Genomic DNA, 20,861 nt, shown 5'->3' with positions numbered 1-20,861 from the left:
TGTCATGGAGGTATCAAAATCATAGGGCATATATTGAATAGAAGTAGGGAAAGGTACATGTGAAGATAAATAGCAAACAGTGATGTAGAGTACCAGTTAATGTTGAATAACATTAACATATGAATATTGCTTTATTAAATGATATAGACTGTTCCATGTGCTCATAGTGTACTAAGATTATGATTTGGTGTGGTTTGAGATGGTCACAGAAGAAGCAAGCCTAAAGGATGATTAGGATTTAGGTAATTGGAGAGAATGAGGGCGTACCAGGTAGAAGAAACAACATTAACTTCAGCTATGAAGAAAAAATACTAAGAATACAAAAGACAGTATCGTTATTGGTCCATTAGATCAACAAACGTGTGGGGCTGCTATGTGCAAATGAAATTATGGAGATGATGTAGAAAACAGAGTAATTGCCCATAAAGGTGTTATAATATAGGCAGTCCTTGCTTTGCATAGAAGTGTGTTAATGGAAGTAATGCGCCTATCAGAATTAGTTTTTCTTAGTTCCGGTATGTGTAGGTTTCAGTTAACTTGCAGCACGAAAACTGCCTGTGGTATGGTTTGACAGGGAAAAGAGAGTGGAACATTTATTGGTCAAAGGTTAAAAATATATATTGACTTAGCAGTATAGGACTGGATTTTGGAGAGTTTTGAAAGCTGATGATAGGACATTAGTCTTGGCATGCCAGGATTTTAAGGTATCCCCATGACTGCTCTTTTGTTATTGTTAGAGTGATTTCTCCTTGATACTGGTGAAATTAGGAATATGAGAATGAGGGGCAGTTTACAGGCTCCAGACATTTACCTGTTCATTATAAGTAACATATTTAAGACTGTTGATTTGTATTTTGAATTCATGGGACAATTTAGTATAATGTTATTTATGTTTATTAAAATAGCATTGAAGAGCCTAGGTACTACTAGAGACAACCTGCATGGTTGGTATCCTATCTAAGCTGAGTCACTGTGGTCAAGCAAATTACTTAATAGGTTTGTTGAAAGGATTAAATGAGTTGATACTTATACAAAGCACTTAGTCTGTCATTCATGTAGTGAGCATTAGATAAATGCAAGCTTCTGCTGACTGTGTTAGAAGCAGGTGCTAGACATAAATAAATAGAATTTGTATCTCTGCCAGTTGAGTAGACATTTATAAACAATTAAAGGCATGTGGTTAGCAATAGGTACCCTTTTACTATGTGCGGGTACTATATCCCGCATTCTATATCAGTTGCATTTAGTACAACCTTTTTATCATTTGCTCCCATTTTCAGATGGAGTTGAAGTCTTAGGAGGGTTATCTTACCTAGAGTTATATAGTTAAGATTTGAAACCAGAAAGTCTGACTCTAGATCCTTAACTCTTAATTGCTATTTATTGTATAATACTACCACAGAGATACACATAAGATGCCATGAGAATGAACAGGAAGGCATTTGTCTAGGGATGTTAAGGGGAATATTCATAGAGGAGGTGATACTTGATTAGTGTTGAAGGCACAAGTAAGAGTTTATTACTGAATAAGAAGAGGAAGGCATTTCAAATAGAACAGTTCGAGTGTGAGAAAACTTGAACTATTGGAGCTGCATGAGTTTGGCTGGCTTCAATTAAGAGATCAGGTTGAAAGGTAAGAACAGACTAGATCACAGTTATCCTATGGTTTATGTTCAGGAGTTGACACTTTTTTTTTTTTTAAAAGTTACAGTAGTTCTTTAAGGTAGTTAATAGCTCTTAGGGGCTTCTGAATAATTTTTTAAAAGATGGGGGTGACATGATTTTATTTGTCATTTAGAAATTCACCTTGGTGACACCATGAGCCAAAATGAAGAAGACTTGAGCAAGGACACCTGCCAGTCTGATAATTACAGTAGTCATAATTACAGTAGTCATTAAGTGTGTAGCGCCTAAACAAAGGTGTAGGAGATAACAAATAGGCAGAGATTTTAAGAAAGATTTAGGATAAAGTGGGGAAGATACAGTGTTGGGTTAAGAGTTAAGGGTTAAAGGAGAGGATGGAACCAAATAGGTACCCCAGTGTTCTATTTTGAGTAGATGGTAATACTAAATGTGGGAGGAAGAATTTGTTTGGATGGGGGAAGAGAGCATGTTCATATAAATTGGGGGGTTTCTGGAAATCTAAATTGGAAACATTTGTAGATTGTTGTATGGAGGTCAGGAGGGCTTTGGGTAGATTTTCTAGGTTATCAGTGTACAGGTGATAGTTGAAACTACATAGGTAATGGCTGAACTTGTGATCATAGATAATGTTCATTTAACAGTAAGTACTACTGAGTACTAGTTACCAGGTGTAAAGCACTGGAGATACTGTAACAGTGAGCAATACTCTTAGGAATTTGCTGTTTGGTTGAGGTGAGAATGGTATAAAATAAATGGTCTGCAGTATGGTAGAATTATGGAGAAAAAGAGGGAAAGAGAATTCAGAGGTAAAGAGTGGGTTTGTGCATTTTAAAATTGTTGGGTTAGGGACTATTTCCCATTTAGCAGAAACCTGAAGGAGGTGAGGGAATGAAGTATGTTGGGTATCAGGAAATTAAAGGGGGTCAGGGTGGTTAGAGCTGAGTAAGCACAGGCAAGAATAAAAATTAGGTGATGAGGACAGAAAGGGAACAGGGGGCCCCATTTTGTGGGTCTTTCAGGCCATTATAAGGACTATGGCTTTTATTCTGTGGGAAAGGAACACGTGGGAGATTTTGAGTAAAAGTGACATGATCTGACATATTTTTAATAGGATTACTCTTGCTCCTGTGTATTTTGAAGGGGGAAATACAGAAGCAAGGAGAACTTGGGAGTCTATTCAGTTATCCAAGTAAGAATATGGTGGTTTATTATGATGCTGTCCACAGCCTCTGCAGCACGAGTTCTATCCCTGGCCGGCCAGGGAGAAACCCACATGGCGCAGCAGACCTCTCCTGACTCGCCCGCTGCTCCCCTCAGCAGTGTACTTTGGTCAATCTGCCTGTTCTGTTCCCCACTCTGTCTTTGGTGAATCCTCTCACCCCCCTCTCACCCCCCTACACCTCTGACCTGTACCCCAGCTCTTATATGCATAAATAAATAAATCTTTAAAAAAGAAAAGAAGAATGTGGTGGTTTAGAACATAGTGGTAATGGTGGAATTAGAATTCTTTTTCAGTGTAAGGATCGACCCATTAGGATATGCTGATAGTGTGGTTAAAAAGTAAGGACTTGAGGATGACACCAGAGCACAGTTGGAGGAGGGAGTTGCTATTTTAATTTTAATTTAGGATTTTTGAACAAGTTGGTGGTATTTAAAGAAATGATACCTAACTGATATCATCAAAGAAGAAAAGAGCTTTGAGGAGTCCTGGGATATTCCACCTTTTAATGGTTGGAGAAAATGAGAAGGAATGGCCAATGAAGTAGGGAGGGAAAAAAACAACCTTGGAGATTGTGTTTATTTAAAGCCAAGCAAAGAAAATGTTTCAAGAAGGGAGGAATGGACATTTCTCTAAATAGGTCAAGTAAAATGAGGACTGAAAATTGACCATCAGATTTAGTAACATGGAACTGATCTTGAGAAACAGTTTCCATGATGAGGGAGAGGAGAGTTAAAATATAATTGGAATGGGCTCAAGAAGGAATGGAAGAAGAAAAAATTGGATATAGAAATAATGTGTGGCTACTCTTTTGAGGTATTTTGCAATGAAGGTGAACACAGAAAGAGATAGTACTTGGATAGAGATGTGAGAGGAAAAAAAATTTTTTTAATATGGGAGAAATGACATTTATATGGTAATGTGAATGCTCTAGTAGAGAGCTAGCTGAGCATGCAAAAAAGAGAAGGGATGATTTTTGGAATGTCTTTGAGTAGGTTAGAGCCTGTAATCTGCTGCATAAGTAGAGACATTGGCCTTTGGTGGGAATATACAGTTTATCCTTAGTATTAAGAAAAGACAAAATATGTGGGCACAGAGGCTTGGCAGACAGATAAGGCTGTGGAAAGCTTTGCGAGTGCTCTTGATTGCTTCTAGTTTTCTAGTGGAGTAGGCAGTGAAGGGATGAGTTGAAAGTGAAGATGGGGTAAGAGGTGCTGGAGATTTGAGGAGACGGGAAAATATGAAATAACCTTTTTTAAGAGAATAGGAGAGTGAAAGGAATAGGGCAGCATTGAGGGCTAAAGGGAAGCATCAAAGTAACTGGTCATGATTTATAAATTGAGACTAGTCAGCATAGTTCTGTATTTTCTCTAACCCTGTTCAGATGTGAGGGTGTTAACTTGGATTGTGTGAAGAATTGAATCTAACCGGAGTTCAGATTTTGTTGTTGAATTGTAGAGAAAAGTAAGGAAGGTGAGGATATATGAGGAGACAATGAAAGACATTGGAATCTAGGATAATGCAGAGGAGACTGTGAGGATCATGAAAGCTGGTAGGAATAATGGATTACAGGTCCTTTGACAGGAAAACATAAAAGACTGACAATAGAATGTTAGGTTTTCACAATATTCAATGGTAAAGCAGAGGGGACTGAAAAGGAGATGTCTGCGTGTAGAACAAGAAGACTTAGGGAAGAAAGACAGAAATTAGTCTGTAGTCATAACTACACTTGTAAGATCCAGAGTCCTGCGAAGTTTAAAAAAAATTTGTGGTAACATATACATAAAATTTACTATCTTATCTATTTTTAAAGAATGCAGTTTAGTGGCAGTAAGAAAATTTACATTGTTGTACAACCATCACAACCATCCATTCACTTCATCTTGCAAAACTGGAACTGTCCCAGTTAAATAATAACTCCCCATTTCTCTCTCATTGACCCCAGTGCATCACCTACTTTATGTCTCTATAAATTTTACTTGGTGTAACTTTAAGGTTTATCCATGTTGTAGCATGTCTAAGACTTTTTAATGCTGACTGATACTCTCTCGCTGTGTGTGTGTGTGTGACATTTTATCCATTCATTTTTTTGATGGACATTTGGGTTGTTTCCACCTTTTCACTATTGTGAATAATGCTGTGAGCATTGGTATGTAAATATCTGTTCAACTCCTTGCTTTCTGTTTTTGAAATAATATCCAGAAATAAAATTGCTGTTTCATAATATAATTCCACATTTAATTTTTTTTAAGAGTGAATTTTTTTTTTTTGAAGATTTATGTATTTATGCATACAAGAGCTAGAGTACAGGCCAGACATGCAGTGGGTGAGAGGATCCACCAGAGACAGAGTGAGGAACAGAACAGTTAGACTGACTGAAATACACTGCTAAGGGTAGCAGCAGGCGAGACAGGAGAGGTCTGTCTCGCCATGTGGGTTTCTCCCTGGCCGGCCAGGGGTCGAACTTGTGCTGCAAAGGCTGTGGATTGCTTCATAGTGCAGTGCTTCACCCCTTGCGCCACCAGGGAGGCCCCCACATTTAATTTTTTGAGGAACTATCATACTCTTTTCCATAGTGGTGACACCATTTTACATTTCCACCAACAATACACAAGGGTTCCAGTTTCTTCACATGTTCATCACACTTGATAGTTTTTGTTTTTTTGATAATAACTGTCCTACTGGGGGTGAAGTGGTATCTCCTTGTGGCTTGTGTTTGCATTTCCCTAGTGATTAGTGATGTTGAACATCTTTTCATGTGCTTGTTGCCCATCTGTGTATCTTTGGAGAATGAAAAAATATTTTAAAACTCACTTTACAATAAGGTCTTGCTTTGCCTAAACTCAGTTATTGACAAAATGGGATCTTAGCTGATGTGATGTAATATGAGACTTTATATTTTTTTGCTTATCCCAGTTAATGATGAATATTAATCTGCTTGCTAAAGAAAAATTGAGGTGTCTGGTTAGGCAGTGTTGCTCCATATCCCACTGGGAGTATTGATTTAAGATATATATATTTACTCTAATATTTTTAAACATCAGAAAAATCCAACATATAAAGCATTCTATTCCAAAGGTTTTGGATACGAGTCTGTGGACTTACTGCTTCAATTCTTTGGAAAACTTAAGTTCCAGTTCAAGAAAGTTTACGCACAAATTTTTGGAATTCAAAGAATTAATTAGTACTCTATCTCACTTGTACCTGTTTTGTTCTTTTCAATGTCTCTATGCTTCACTGTTGGTACTCCTATCCTGGAGGTTTTTTGCCTCTTAGCTCTCGAGTTTTGTCCCGTTCTCCCCCCATCTATAAAGTGGACATATTATTTTCTACGTAGAGGACTGGGATTGGAGGATCCAGTGAGTTAGCAGTGTAAGGTGCAGAGCCTGGTACAGTAGGAGCTCCACAAATGCTGCTTGTCTTTATTCATTAAATTCCTGCACTCTTCATTTTGGGTCATATGAACTCATCCTCACACATCTCTTTAATCTTGTAACTTTTAGTCCCTAATGGATGGAAGTATTTCTTCTTATAGTGTTTGTATGGGAAAATGTTCAAATACCAGGAAGATTTCTTGCCCCCACACTTCACATTCTCATACTGATAATAAGGGCACACAGTCCTACTCTCACGACCCCATGTCAGAATGCCATGCTGTTTCCCCATGGGGAATGGAAAAAGGAGATCATGGGGGAGCTCTCTAATGAGGACAAGAGGAGGCAGTAGGCTCATCAACTACTCATAAAAGTTTCATTTTCTAGAATAGGCATGTTTAAAGTTATCTTTTGATCTAGCTCAATTACTCATGCACTTAGTGCTTTCCTTACTATTTTTAGAGTAAAAGGCTTATTCTGACCTGGAATATGTATCATTTTTAGAAGATTTTGGTGTATTCAAATGAGGAGGAGGGCACAAAATGCCCAGATCTTGAGTTAAAAGTTAAAAAAAAATTATTTTGTGCTCTTGATTGTATTAGGTACCAGTGCTTTGGAAAGTCATAAGTTTAGTGAAAGAGTTTTTTTATTTTGGCTGAAATCTTTTAAACACAGCCTACAGTTTCACTAGTAATTTCAATGACAATAAATCAAGACTATGATAAAGTAAGTTGAGGTTTGGGATATTGATAGCAGGTCTCCAGATCCCCAGTGATTTTTGAAAGAATAAAGTCATATAAAACACGCAAGGGAGCTAGGGAAGTATCTTTTTGATAAAAGATACACATTATTTTGCTTTAAAAAAATGGATTTAAAAAAAAGATGGATGTTCTAATGCTAATGCATAAAATAGCAAACATCAGATACAATTGTTATGTCTCTGATGCTCATTGATCTACATGAAATAACTAATCATTTTCTATAAAAATACATAATCAATTGAAGTTGTAGTGAAACTAACCTTTATCTTTTAAAGGATAACTTAAAATCAATATGAAGACATTTCAGTTTTGATTTTTAGTTTACTTAAAAAATTAAATACCAAGATTTGCATGATTAGTGTTGCAAGTATTTAAAATAACATTTACATAAAACTATTTTGATACTATTTAAAAATAGAAAAAAATCATATTCTCTGTTAAGCTTTTGACTGTTTACCTGAAATTACTACTTTTCTCTGTCTAAAATACAGACTGGTTGAAGTCATTGTTTTGAAAGAATTTCCTTCCTTCATTGATGGAAATTTTAAAATAACTTAGCAAAGGTGACTTTGTAATTAATATTTGACAGTTTGATCTTGGCAAAGACTGGGTTAATGAGTGATTAAGATGCAGCTGTTGCTTCCTCACTTCATAGAGCCTTTGTTAACTTCTAAACCTCAGTAAACGGAAACACACTGGCTCATGAGGCTTTCACAGGGGAGTTGGAGGGTTGTAGAGAACAGAGGTAGATGAGCTCATGTGCCAGAATATTTCACAGTGCAAAAAGGTGAGGGTAGGTGAGGGCACTGGGAAAATCTGCCGAGAGTCTGTAGTTTTATACAAATTCTCTTCTTTGCGGTGATGTGCAAACAATTGTACTGGAACTGGATATCCACTTTCACATCAGGCATTCACCTAGAAGAGCAGCAGGCAACGGATGGGAAAGCTCTCAGACAACAAGCAGTGCCACAGCAGGTGCATGTTTTCAGCTTTTGTGAATCCTGTTTGATCCTTGTGTCAGGAAGTTAGATTTGGTTTTGAGATTTAGTTACTCTGATCATTTCTGTACTACTGTTACTGTTATTTTAAACTGGAGAATTAGAATGAATTAGACTACTTAAAACCTGGAATGTGTTTTAAAGAAGAGTGTTTTTAAAACCTTTTTACAAAGTATTAGTTTGATTTTGTGAAATGAGAAATTTATCTCTTGTGCTTGTGTATTCCTTATGTTTTTTGCATTGCATTTGGAAGAACCCCAATAATCTTGGTGTCGTAATACAATTTATCCAACTAATAGATGTTTATCTTTTGTTTTGAGGAGTCTAAAGAAGAGGTTGAGGTTTCACCTGGCTTCGTTCCAATATGAAACCTGAGATAAGTCCCTTGGCCTTTCATAAAAAGGAAGAGTTAGAAAGACCAGTGCAATTTCTCAAATGAGTTGTAGTAAAAAGGTTTCTTTTTTAAATGAATTTTTATAAAAACAGTAAAATTCTCTAATCTTTGAAGGTTTGTTAGGGTGTGTGTGTTTTAGGGGAGGGCTTACCTCCAACAAGTAGCTATAATAATCTCTCAGTGGTTTTTGGTATTCTTTTGATGAGAGTTGTTATTACTTGTGTCTCATTAGACTAAATTCTAGCTTCGTCTTTCTTTTTTTAATTGAAAATGTGTTTATTGGGATAATTTCCTATTCATCTTGATTCAGGGTGCTTTTAGTGCTGCTTCTGTCTAAAGGAGCATCCTGCTGTAAGTTTTTCCTCCTGAAGGCTGGCAGAGAAGCAGCCAACACACAAAACCGCCATTTGTGCATGGCTAAAGATAGTGGTGATTTTATAGCATTCTGGGCATTTCACATCCATGAAGTAGGTTTTGGGGCTCTGTACCAGACACTACTTATGTTACCTATTCTCATCTGGAAAGGGATGAAGGAAGCCTTTTGTGAGAGGCATGTTCTTGTGAAGAGGTTGTCATGTTTATAGAGCATCTATGGTAAATATGTATTCATATGTATATATTGTATACTAAATAAATACATATCCATATGTGTGAATTTCTTGCTGTTTTGGGCATGGCGCAAGTAAAATTGCCCTTGAATTGGAGGTTTTAAAACCTGATCTTTGTAATCATTAGTAACCGCTTATACTTGAATTGCTGGTATGGAAGTCATATAGACTTAAAATTTACTAGTTGTTTAGATAATGTAATTCATATTATTGCAGAGATTGGGAGGTCATAGGGATTGTTTTTATTGTAGACAGAAGATAGATAAAAGAAAAAACAGTATGTGTTTAACGGGTTTTTTTTGGTCAATTCTGAGAACAACTAAATGAAGAGGATTTTAGGAGCAGTGTGAAATGAAGACTCATTCTTTTCTATAAGTGCACACCTGTTTAGTAGGCTGTTTCTATTGTCAGTTGAGAAATTATATGTATGATTCTCTCAAGTGCGTAGCACTTCTCCCTTTCTTTAAAAATTTATTCTTTATCTTAATGTCCCCAAATGTCAGCCATTTCTCTTTAATAACTAAGTTATTAAGGGAGTGAGTTGAGGAAGATAATCACCATATTATTAGAGAAAATGCAGTGATACCATCTACATTGGGTTTTAAGAAACTTCCTAGCATTTTTGTTTTACTTTTGGGTACTTTATTTAAAGAATAATACAGCTTATTTAAAAAATATTAGTTTGTTTCTGGCTTTTTTGGCTCGCCTGTTCTCCAAGAAGACAACATCTAGATCCAGATTGTTTATGTTTTATACTCTACCTCAGTGTATTTAACCTAGTTAACTTTTGTAATTTATTTTTTGACTGCACAGAAAGTTGGAGTGACTGGTCCCCCTGATCCACAAGTCCGCTGTCCCTCTGTCATTGAGTTTGGGAAGTATGAAATTCACACCTGGTACTCCTCCCCATATCCTCAAGAATATTCAAGGTATGTTTTGAAATCATTACCTTCTGTGTTTAGATTCAGAACTAGAAGGAACCTTGGAGCTGTTTTACTCCAATTTATCTTTTTACATTTGAGGAAACTAGTGGCTTTCAATAAAGTCTATTAATAGCAGCTTATTTTGGCAGCCATTTAATTCAGTTGGCTTTAAGTTTTCTTTTCTATAACCTTACGAAAGTTGTTATTTGAAATAGGAAATGTGACACATGGTCAGAATGAAAAGGGAAACAGTTTTCTTGAGAGAGAAATTTGCCTTTATACCTCACATTAAGAACTAAGAAAAAAGTGACCATCCCTGGTGGCCTAGAGGTTAAGTCTCAAACCTATCACCTCTGTGGCCTGAGTTCAGTCCCCAGCCAGGGAGTTAATACACATAAGGCAGCTGACCTCTCCTCTCTCACCCTCTGCTCCCCTCAGCAGTGCATTTCAGTATATCTGCCTGTTTTGATCCCCACTCTGTCTCTTGTGAATCCTCAACCCCTGCTCCTCTGGCCTACATCCCAGTTCTTCTATGCAAAAAGAAATACATAAAATCTTTAAAAAAAAAAAAAATTAAAAAAAAGAGATAATCTCATACTTAACAATACATAAAGTTGCACTTAAGTATAAAATTACAATTTTAGCAAAATTAGTGAATGGTTTGTTTTCCTAGGAATAATTGGAACATAAACAATTACATTTTATATGGATAGTTCGGGCTTCAAGATATGAAAATTGATTAGTCACCAACTTTTCAGGGTGAGGCAGTGTACTTAGTGAAGCCAAATTGGTTTCATGACTCAATTCTGACTTTTAGAAGTTACCAATTTAGGTTAAGCACAGCACTGTGAAGCTATCCGCAGCCTCTGCAGCACAGGTTTGATCCCACATGGCGGGAGCTACCCACATGGTGCAGTGGACCTTTCCTGTCTCGTCTACTGCTTCCTTCAGCAGTGTATTTCCATCAGTCTGCCTGTTTTCCCTACTTTGTCTCTGGTGAATCCTCTTGCCCCCTGTACCTCTGGCATGCACCCCAGTTCTTGTATGCATAAATAAATAAATCTTTAAAATAAAATAGAAATGACCCATTTAGAAGTTACCCAAATATTTTATACCTCAGTTTCCTCATCTGTAAAATGGGGATAGTAGTACTTCATGGGGTGGTTAAAACAGGTAATCACTTAGAAAATGATAAGTGCTTAACAGTGTCAATATTATTATTGTTATTATTATTATTTTCCTTTAGGGGTGAGAATAAGAGTCAAAGAAAAGCAAAATTTGGTCAAAAAATTAATACAGTTGTCATTTGAAGTATTGCAGTTACATTAATGCTTTCTTAAATCTGTAAACTATTCATGCCTTAGCTTCCCATTTAGCAGGGTGTTGTAAAGAATAAAAATTTAAAATACTCTGTGGATTAAACAAATCTTCATAGTACCATCATTATGTGACCTTTTACTTATCTAGTAACATTGCTTCTTCAAAATATTAGCAAAAATAATTCTAACAGTATTAGTAAGAGTGAGAATGTTATTACAGGCACAGACCTCAGTGACAGAAAAAGAAGAAACAGTAAAACTCCAGGAAACTCACATACAAGCTCATGAAATACAGCAGTTGAGAGCCATTTATTGTAGGGTTAGTCAGTCCTAAACACTGTGCTGGATCTTTAAGGAAGCATTCTGTTTATATCATCTAATTATAACAATATAAGTTTGCTAAAAGAAGGTGAAATTATATTTTGTGTATGTGTGTATATGTATATGTGTGTGTGCGTGTGTGTGTGTGTATGTGTCATCTACAGAAGTCAGATATTTGAGGCATTCTACTCCTCAGGAGTTTTGTATATCCAAGATATTATATCATAAAAAATAACTATTTTGAGGAATTAATGTCTTCATCAGGTTTAAAATAAACTAATGTTACCATTTCCTTAGTGAGTTCTATGCGAACTGTCCAGATCACAGGAGTGATTAATTTAGGAAAAAAGGCTTGATAAGAATATATGTATCAACTGTTTCAGGGATTGTAGTAAAGAAAGATCAAAGTCATAGACACTTTGTATATTCAAGGGGAGGAGAGTAAATTGACTCAGAAATGAACAGACAGCTAGCCTTAGCACTTTTCAAGAAAATGATGAGAATGGTAGCATGGGCCTGTCATCTTTTAAGATATTAAAAGGCTTCATCAATATTACCAGTAGAAAAATAACCCCAGAAGTATAATTTAACTCAGAAAGCAGCAGTTACTAAAGCCCCCCAACTTTCTTAAAGCAGAATTTAAGACATTTTCTATACCTTTCCTTTCCAATATGGAGTGGTCCCTGAATTTTCCATTAGAAAATATACTGTAATTTAAAAGTGTCTTTTTTCTATTATTCATAATTCTTTGAGTTATATTTTTAAAAAATTATGTATCTATTTTCAGTGAGTTTATTTTATTTTTGAGTCCTTTTAAACTTAAAGCAAGATGTGACAAAAGATTTGTGACTAAGATTTGACTAAAATGTTTAGAGAGCGTATGTTTTCCTAACAGTAAACCTATATCCCAATTTTGTTAATACTTATTATTCTGTGCTAAATTACTTCTAAATAGTGTTCTTCGTGTTAAAGGTTTTAAATGCCTTTTTAAAAGTCCCAAAGCCCAAAACTTATAAAAATGGGACAATTGGAGCAAACAAACTAAAAAGAAAAGATCACAAGATGAAAAATTCAAATATTTGTGTACTTACTGCATATTAAGTAATCTTGTTTTACTGACTTTAAGAAACAAAGCAAAGTGAAACAACAATGAGCAATAAATTCAGATTCAAAGCAATTAAAATTTAATTTGAAGCAGTGTGATTAAGTTTTAGATATTGAAGACTATCAACCAGAGTTTATAATCCTAAGTTTCTCCAGCCATGCCATGTGATGTTCACACATGGCAGACAAGTTCATAGAAAAGCCCATTCTGCCATTAAAAACATGACATAGGGTGGACTGAAAGCAAGAGTACTTTTGTGATGACATCTATCTCTGACATCATTTCTTCTGATGTTTTCTTAAACAACTTGATTACTAATAAATCTTAAAAAAAAAAATTAGGCCTCCTCTCATACACATTAGAAAATAAATTTATTTTTATGCCTCCATAGTAGGCTCTAAAAATTGAATTGGGTGCTTTTAACAATAGCATTTATCTTAAGCATTAATCTGGGAAGTTTAGTAATCTATCACTCCTCCGCTCCTTGTTCCTCCCACCCCCATCCCCATTCTGTGTAGGTTTCTCAGAAATATTTAATTGTCAAAGTGAAACTGTACTCAGGGATTCTTCTGTATCTTCATGTTGCAATTTTGAAATTTCTCATTGAGAATTTAGCACAGGTAAATAAAGGGAAGTGGTAAAATAGTTATGGGAGACTAAAAGCAATGATTGCATTTACACAGGGAGACCCTCATTCTTCACTTTCCTTTCAATAAGAAAGTATTCAATATCTAGATAATCATTGAAACAGGCAGTATGGGTCACCTTTGAGAGTCACTTATACCTTCCCACGTTAGATAATTTCATGTTGAGATGTATAGTTCTGGTGTTAAGAAGGAAAAAACTATTTATCCTACTACCTTTTCTCCTCTGAGCAGTTGAGGCAACATGCTAAATAAATAAATAAATAAATAAATAAATAAATAAATAAACAAACACAGGAACCTAGGAAACCTTTCTTTCCATGCTCTTGCTTCTTGATGTCAGTTTATAGTGTCAGTCTTTGTTTTTACTCAGTGCTTTACTTTGTAATTACTTCTGTACTGATGATATAATTTCAGGTTGAGCTAATACTAGAGATTTTGAAAAACAGTATTGTGTACTGTAAACATAAATATTACATCATAGTGGTTCTTTGGAAGCTTGTTGTGTACTGAATGGCAGTTTTAAAAATAAGATGCAAGATTTAATGGGAAGAATTAATGCACGTAGTGAATCCCCAAGGAAGGAAAAATACTGTATTACCTCTCACACCTTATTTGAGCATGAAATGCACTAGTGCTCACAGTGACTAGTGTTCCATACATACATCTTGTGAAAGGCTTTACTTGAATGTGAGATGTTTTCAGATAAATTATAATTATGCTTCAAAAGCTGTTTATAAAGTAAAACTTAAAAAATAGTTGTGGTCTTCACGCTTTAACAAATGTTAAAGTGTGTTAATATACATAGCAAATATGTTTTAATTCCAGGGTAATCTTTTAAAAGCATAGCTTTCCAAACTGTGATAGCAGCTAAATAGTGAGTTGTTTTAGCCTTAATACTTATTATGTGAGAGAAGATACAATTTATTTGGACTTTTTTGTCATATCAGCCAGTATTTTTGCATATGTGGTTTTAGTGATAGTATCAGATCTTAGATTACGAGGCATGACCAGTTCTGGGCACAGTTCAGGATGCAGGGAAACCTTTGTGTTGTTGATATTCAGGATATATATTTTATAATAGAAGAACCATGTGGTCTTTTGGATTCTGACTAAAATTAGTATAAAAGCCATTGATTTTTAACTTAGGTTATGTTCATTTCATTACTTTTGTCTTTATTAGCTGCTCATTAAAGGGACATTATGAGGAAGAAGTCCTGTAAAAGTGTGACTGAAATAGCAGTACTTTGAACAAATGTAAGTTAGTAAAAGAGAACTGCTGAGAGATTAGTGTGAACTTTTACTGCACTTGTTGAATAATAAATTTTTGCGCTTCAGACCTCTTAATATGTTGGTATTTAATCAGATGGAAAGCCAGAATTTTAGGGGCATAGGGGTAGTAGTATAGTATGTCTTAACTTTGAGAAAACATTTTTGATATTTTAATTGTATACTTAAAAAGATATATCAACTCTGCTTTTATGTTACCGAATATATGTCCATTTTACTTAGCACTGTATATATACTTAGTGTACCTAGCTCAGGACCTGACACACAGTAAGTATTCAACAGAGTTTTATTTTCTGAAATTAATGAATGCTTAAATAAAGGAAGAAAGAATGTATGTCACTTGACAAAATCTTCACTTATTGGTGTCTGAAGGTAGACTTTATTTTCTACTATTGGAGATAATGGAGAAAAGAATGTGAGATTTTCATGTTTGTCAAACAGGTAACTTTTTAAACAATGAGAAAGTATTAGTCTAGTAGAAAGAATACTAAATTGGGTGTCTTGGATTTCTCACCCTTGCCCTCCTGTTGTTAATTAGTTGGATACTATTATCCAAGTTAGTTTTATCTTTTATTTTTTAAGTCTTTCTGTCATTTGATTGATGGGGATAATGACACATTCTCTATCGTTTTACATGGATAATTAATGAATATCAAAAAAGAATAGTTGTGAAAGTAAGTTTTATAAAATGTCCTGTCTTTTCTGTTTAATTATTGTTTCTAGGCTGCCTAAATTATATCTCTGTGAATTCTGTCTAAAATATATGAAAAGTAGGACTATTCTACAGCAGCACATGAAGAAATGTGGCTGGTTCCATCCTCCTGCCAATGAGATTTACAGGAAGAATAACATTTCTGTCTTTGAGGTAAGGTAAAAGGGGTTTAGTAGTTGGTCTTCCTAGTCATTTAAGTACAATGCCACCTGTACTGTAGCTAATAGTATAACTTGATTTTGAGAGGGAAATGTTATTTTACTGTTGTTCTACACTATATTGAGTCTGACAATTCAGCTTACGTGAGAAGCATATTAGCATATAAGGTCAATCCCAATGGTACCAAGTTCACAGGTTGATCATAAGAATAAATTATTCTGTATTTCATATGATCAGTATTTCATATAAACAAATTATAATATTTTATGTACCACTGAGAAGGAAAAAGTACTGCTCATTATGATTTATTAGGCTGCATTTGATTATAAAATGTCATTTGTTTTGCATGTGTCTAGATGTGATAAAAATTGTATCTTAGAATCTATTAAATTATGACAAAATAATTCTGTTCTGTTTTGTTAGAGGTATATTTAATAGTTGTAGTAAATGTTAATACATTTTCCTGGCTTCATAACAATGATAAGACTTATGCCATGTCTGTGATTTTGTGTTGTCAGTAGTGGCTTTTAATATCTTGATCTTAATTCTGTGGTTTGATTGCTAAGCATTAATTAAGTACCTGGCATATGCTTAGTTCTGTACATTACTGTAAATGACAGTTGCACATTATTGGGATCTACTTGGGGAAGCTTTCTTTGTCTTCCCTAGGACTTTATTTTAGGTGAAATATAAAGGAACTCTTCACCTTGGGTTGGGGAAAAAGGTGGTGGTATACAGTTCTGTTTCAGAATACTCAGGTTTTTTTTCCCTTGAAATTGTTTCTCAAGTTATATTGCTATGCATTTTAAAAGAAGTAATAGTAAATTGCTTAAATTGTTGATGTTTCAAAGTGTTGAAATGTCTGTGTCTTGGGGTCTAATGTAGGCATCATCTGGCATTTTCTTAAAAGCAAACCTGCAACTCTATGAGCACAGGGGTAGTATTCCAAGACACAGATCTTGGCCAAGTGAGTCCAAGAAATACCTCATTTGTCAGATTGCTACCTGGGGAGCATACCTGGTGTTTCTGACAGTAGTTAATACTCCCTCAAGTAGCTTTATTTCGAGGTAAATCTGATCATGGGTGTCAGACTTCATTGTTTCTGGCTGGTGGCACACATGAGATTATAGTTATACCTTGCTTTACAAATGTATTCTCAGAGAGGTTGTGTTTAGATCCTTCTGTTTTAAATACTTCAGATCAGCTTTGCATCTGTAGGATTCCTGCAATCTTGTTTTAATAGTGAAAGATACTGTTTTTTAAATGATCATAACCTCCTTGTCTAGCTATTTATGCTTTGTTGAAGCCATAGTATTTTGGATATTTAGATGTCCACAGCAGGTATTGTAATTATGCTGTTGCATGGGATAACTTCCAGGTTTCAGTGTGTTCTGATCTCTGACAACTTCTGGTAGTCACACTGTGGATACCTAGAGGTGCTTGTAACTGAGGCATATTAATCTAGAAACTAGAGAGATTCTGCTGACTGTTCTATTTTTTCCCACTAGGTTGATGGGAATGTGAGTACCATTTATTGCCAGAACCTGTGTCTCTTGGCAAAGTTGTTTCTTGACCACAAAACACTCTATTATGATGTGGAGCCATTTCTTTTTTACGTACTAACACAGAATGATGTCAAGGGCTGCCACCTAGTTGGCTACTTTTCTAAAGTAAGTATATCAGCTTGAAATTTGAATTCATATGGAAACCTGAAACAATCTTTGCTGGTTCTCATTAGGGGACGTTAAAGGATGTAGCAACTTCTTCCTGTCACCTAGCTTTTTGAAAAGAAAACAGAAGGAATATTCAGAAACTCACCAAGTGCTAGAAGGTGCCTAGTAACACTCAACAGACTATACTCTCCTAGGAACATAGACTGCTGGTTATACTCCCAGAGGAGAAGTTTTTAAATGACTGCTGTTCCCCTGGTAATAATAGATAGAACTTGTGAAATAAACAGTCATTACCTCTCTGAGTTCTTTTTTCTCAGTTTATATCTTCTCATTCTAATTTGAATTTTAGGCATGGAAATACTAATAAGCCATTTTTATTAAAGGCTATTTTCTCTCTTTTAATCTCCCTTTCTTTTGGGGAGTAAAAGACTTATTAAATAACAAAAGATGTATTTTTATTTAAGCAAGCCCATGGTAAATCTAATTATATTAATTAGTTAAATAGAAAGTGATACCTTATAAGAGTCTGTAAGTTAAATATAACTTAACATATATTGCTTGATTTATAAAAACATTTTGGGACTTTTTTTTTGTAAAGTTAGGTTACAATCAATAGAGAGATAGGACTGCCCTGTGAGCACCAGAGCAGGAAATAAAAGAAACTTGAAAGAGTTTCTTCCCACTTGCAGAGTGTGGCACAGACTCATCATTTGTAGCTTTGCAGATTGAATGGACCTCAGATTCCTCTGCTCATCTTAGGCATTGACATACTGTTTTTGAGTTGCCGATGGTATTGGATGGCATCATTTTATTTTATGCTTTTATCCTCTTGAGATGGTTGTTTTGTGGGTAACTGCAGTGACTTAACGTTTCCCTGTCTCCTCCCAATGGGTTATTTTTTCCTTGATGTGCATTGTTAGTCCCAAAAGGCCAGGACTGTGGTTTTGACTGTTAGTCTTTGTTTCTTAATAATTAGCATTATGGTTCGATCTTATCAGTCTGTTGTTTTAAAACTTGTCTTCTATTTTCTCCACCAGGAAAAGCACTGCCAACAGAAATACAATGTTTCCTGTATCATGATTCTTCCCCAGTACCAGCGTAAGGGCTATGGCAGGTTTCTCATCGATTTCAGTAAGGATTATAACATCATTTGTCATTATCTCTTTCTGTGGACATTCTGTGTATATATTTTCGTAGATTTGTAGATGATTCATTGCTTGTTAGTTTAGTATCCTTTGTCATACTACTGTATGGGACTTTAAAATCCTAAAGCCATGAATTTATTTTTCTTTTGGTTGGACATATCTCTAATTGCATTTTAATTTATGAGATCATTTAACTACATATATATGTATTTAAAGATTATTTTAAGGGCATGAAATTTTTTAAATAACTAATATTGAATATCAATTTCTGTATCACCTATAGCAAAAGCCTTTAATTTAAACTTAATTTACAATAGAGCTGCTTTATGCAATAATTCTAACTTATAACAATGCCAGACACATTGTATAACTACTTAAATTAGTATTAAGAATTACAGAACTTGCCCTATTTTTGTTATACAATTATCTGAGTAATAATATTTTATTATTCCTATTATAGTGTGCATTGGTTTATAATTATAGGCACTACCTAGTGGTTAAAAATATGCAATGCACCATAAAAAAATTTTTAAGTAAATAATATGGGAAATAATCTGAGCTAGAAATTGGAAACTAACAGTTCTAAAGAAGTCATTGTAGTATTTGTATTTTCCTTTACACATTGATAAAATTAGAATGTGTAATGTAGTTTGCAATAAGTTTTGTTTATTATAAAATAGTGATATTTGAAGGAATACTTTCCCTTAGTTATTGCTAAAAGTTATAATATTTAAAGAAAGTTATTCAGAAATTCTGGTTCAACCCAAGGATTTTGATAAAGGTAAATATCAGATAATTATATCACCACTGTTAAAAAGTTAATTCTCACATGAACCAGGGAAGCTTTTCTACTTGACCTTAGGCTATAATCTTGACCATATTTTATTGGAAATGTGTGCTATTATTTTATACATTTCTTGACCTTTTTGGATTACTAGCAGAGGAAGGAATTCAGATTGTTTCCTTTATATAGTTGTTTTGAAATAGGACTCATGATTGGACTCAGGCCATCATATAGCAAAGTTGGGAAACTTTAATTATGCTGATTAGTATTTTTTTGAGATATACAAACAACAGTTTGTAAGATTACAGTACTTGTTTTCACTTACCTTTCCCAATAAAATGTATTTTCCCACATTGCCATTCCTATACTGCTTTTAAGTTTCTTTATCTGTTCTTGTTCTTGAGAGTTCTGCACTACACAAGAGGACAAATACCATACTCACAGTGACGCCTTCATGCCGACATTCTTGCTCACCAAGAATTAGAGTAATTGTGAGCATAGTTTTGATTTGAAGTGAGAAATCGTCATCTAATCCCCTCACAGAAGAACCACAATCTTAATAGACAGGATTACATTAAAGATAGGGCATTATTTTGTATTGTTCAGTTCAGATACAGCTGTTGCCATCTAGTGGTCCAAATAAAAGATGCAGGGGTTTTCTGACACTAGTACAGTAAATAAAAAAACATTGTTGCCTTAATCTTAATGCAGCCTGTTAATAAGAAGTTCTGGTTGTAACAGTTTGAATATGTTAGTAATATGAGTTAACTATTGAAAAATAATGCTACCCTAATGTTCAGTGATTAAAAATTACATAATCCCTCTAATTTGTTTTAAAGAAATTTTGTTCTTTTTCTTGAAGGAATTTATTTGAACTTATTATTACCTCTGCATTGTTTGTGTAAGAGGGGATTATTATTTTGGTTAATTAGCCTGTATGTTCTCTGGCATATTTATGATTTGGGGGTTTCTTTAGGTTATTTGTTATCAAAGCGCGAAGGCCAAGCTGGGTCTCCAGAAAAACCATTATCTGATCTTGGTCGCCTTTCCTACATGGCTTATTGGAAAAGTGTAATATTGGAGTGCCTTTACCACCAAAATGACAAGCAAATCAGCATTAAAAAATTAAGTAAATTAACTGGAATCTGCCCTCAAGACATTACTTCCACACTCCACCACTTAAGAATGCTGGACTTCCGTAGTGACCAGTGAGTATCACATCCCTTTGTATAACTTTGAAAGATAACTAGGTAGAAGTTTTTGGATCAGGCAGCCAAGTTATTGATGAAAGGGCATAAACCAATATATGTACTCTTGGCGACTGTTGAAACGTCATGTTCCTTCCTATATAATATTTGATATTATTGACCATATTTATTTTCTCTTACATTGTTTTGTCTGTTGACCATATTCTTTTTTTTTTTTTGAACCTTTTTTTTTTTTTTTTTTTAATAGAGGCATGCTTTATTTATTTGTTTGCTGGTTTGTTTGTTTTGTTTATACATGCACTGGGTACAGTCAGAAGCGCGGGAGGGTGAGAGAATTCACCAGAGCCAGAGCGGGGAGCAGAGCAGGCAGAAGGACCGAAGTACACTGCTGAGGGGAGCAGCGGGCGGCAGGAGAGGTCTGCACGCCATGTGGGACCCTCCTCCGGTGGCCGGGGAGCAGCCGGGGATCGAACCGGCGCCGCAGAGGCCGCGGGCAGCTTCGCAACCCAGCGCTCAACTGCTGCGCCACCGGGGAGGCCCTGACCATATTCTTTTTAATTATTTTTCTGGTCTTCTTAAC

The 20,861-nt window shown here is 35.1% G+C and overlaps 1 protein-coding gene across 5 annotated transcripts in view; it reads left to right on the top strand.

Moving 5' to 3' along the window:
• KAT6A (lysine acetyltransferase 6A) overlaps positions 1-20,861 on the top strand; it is a 106,816-nt gene that overhangs the window by 72,770 nt on the left and 13,185 nt on the right. For all 5 annotated transcript variants that reach the window (XM_037526145.2, XM_037526143.2, XM_054700917.1 and 2 more), the window contains 5 exons: positions 9,812-9,927; positions 15,324-15,465; positions 16,980-17,141; positions 18,182-18,275; positions 20,050-20,281. In XM_037526145.2, the coding sequence (XP_037382042.1) occupies positions 9,812-9,927; positions 15,324-15,465; positions 16,980-17,141; positions 18,182-18,275; positions 20,050-20,281 (746 nt within the window). The remainder of the gene's footprint in view (positions 1-9,811; positions 9,928-15,323; positions 15,466-16,979; positions 17,142-18,181; positions 18,276-20,049; positions 20,282-20,861) is intronic.

This window comes from Talpa occidentalis, unplaced genomic scaffold (genome assembly GCF_014898055.3).
Source record: "Talpa occidentalis isolate TD23 unplaced genomic scaffold, MPIMG_talOcc4v2.1 talOcc4.4, whole genome shotgun sequence".
NCBI lineage: Eukaryota > Metazoa > Chordata > Mammalia > Eulipotyphla > Talpidae > Talpa > Talpa occidentalis.
This window is presented reverse-complemented; position numbering and strand designations above follow the sequence as displayed.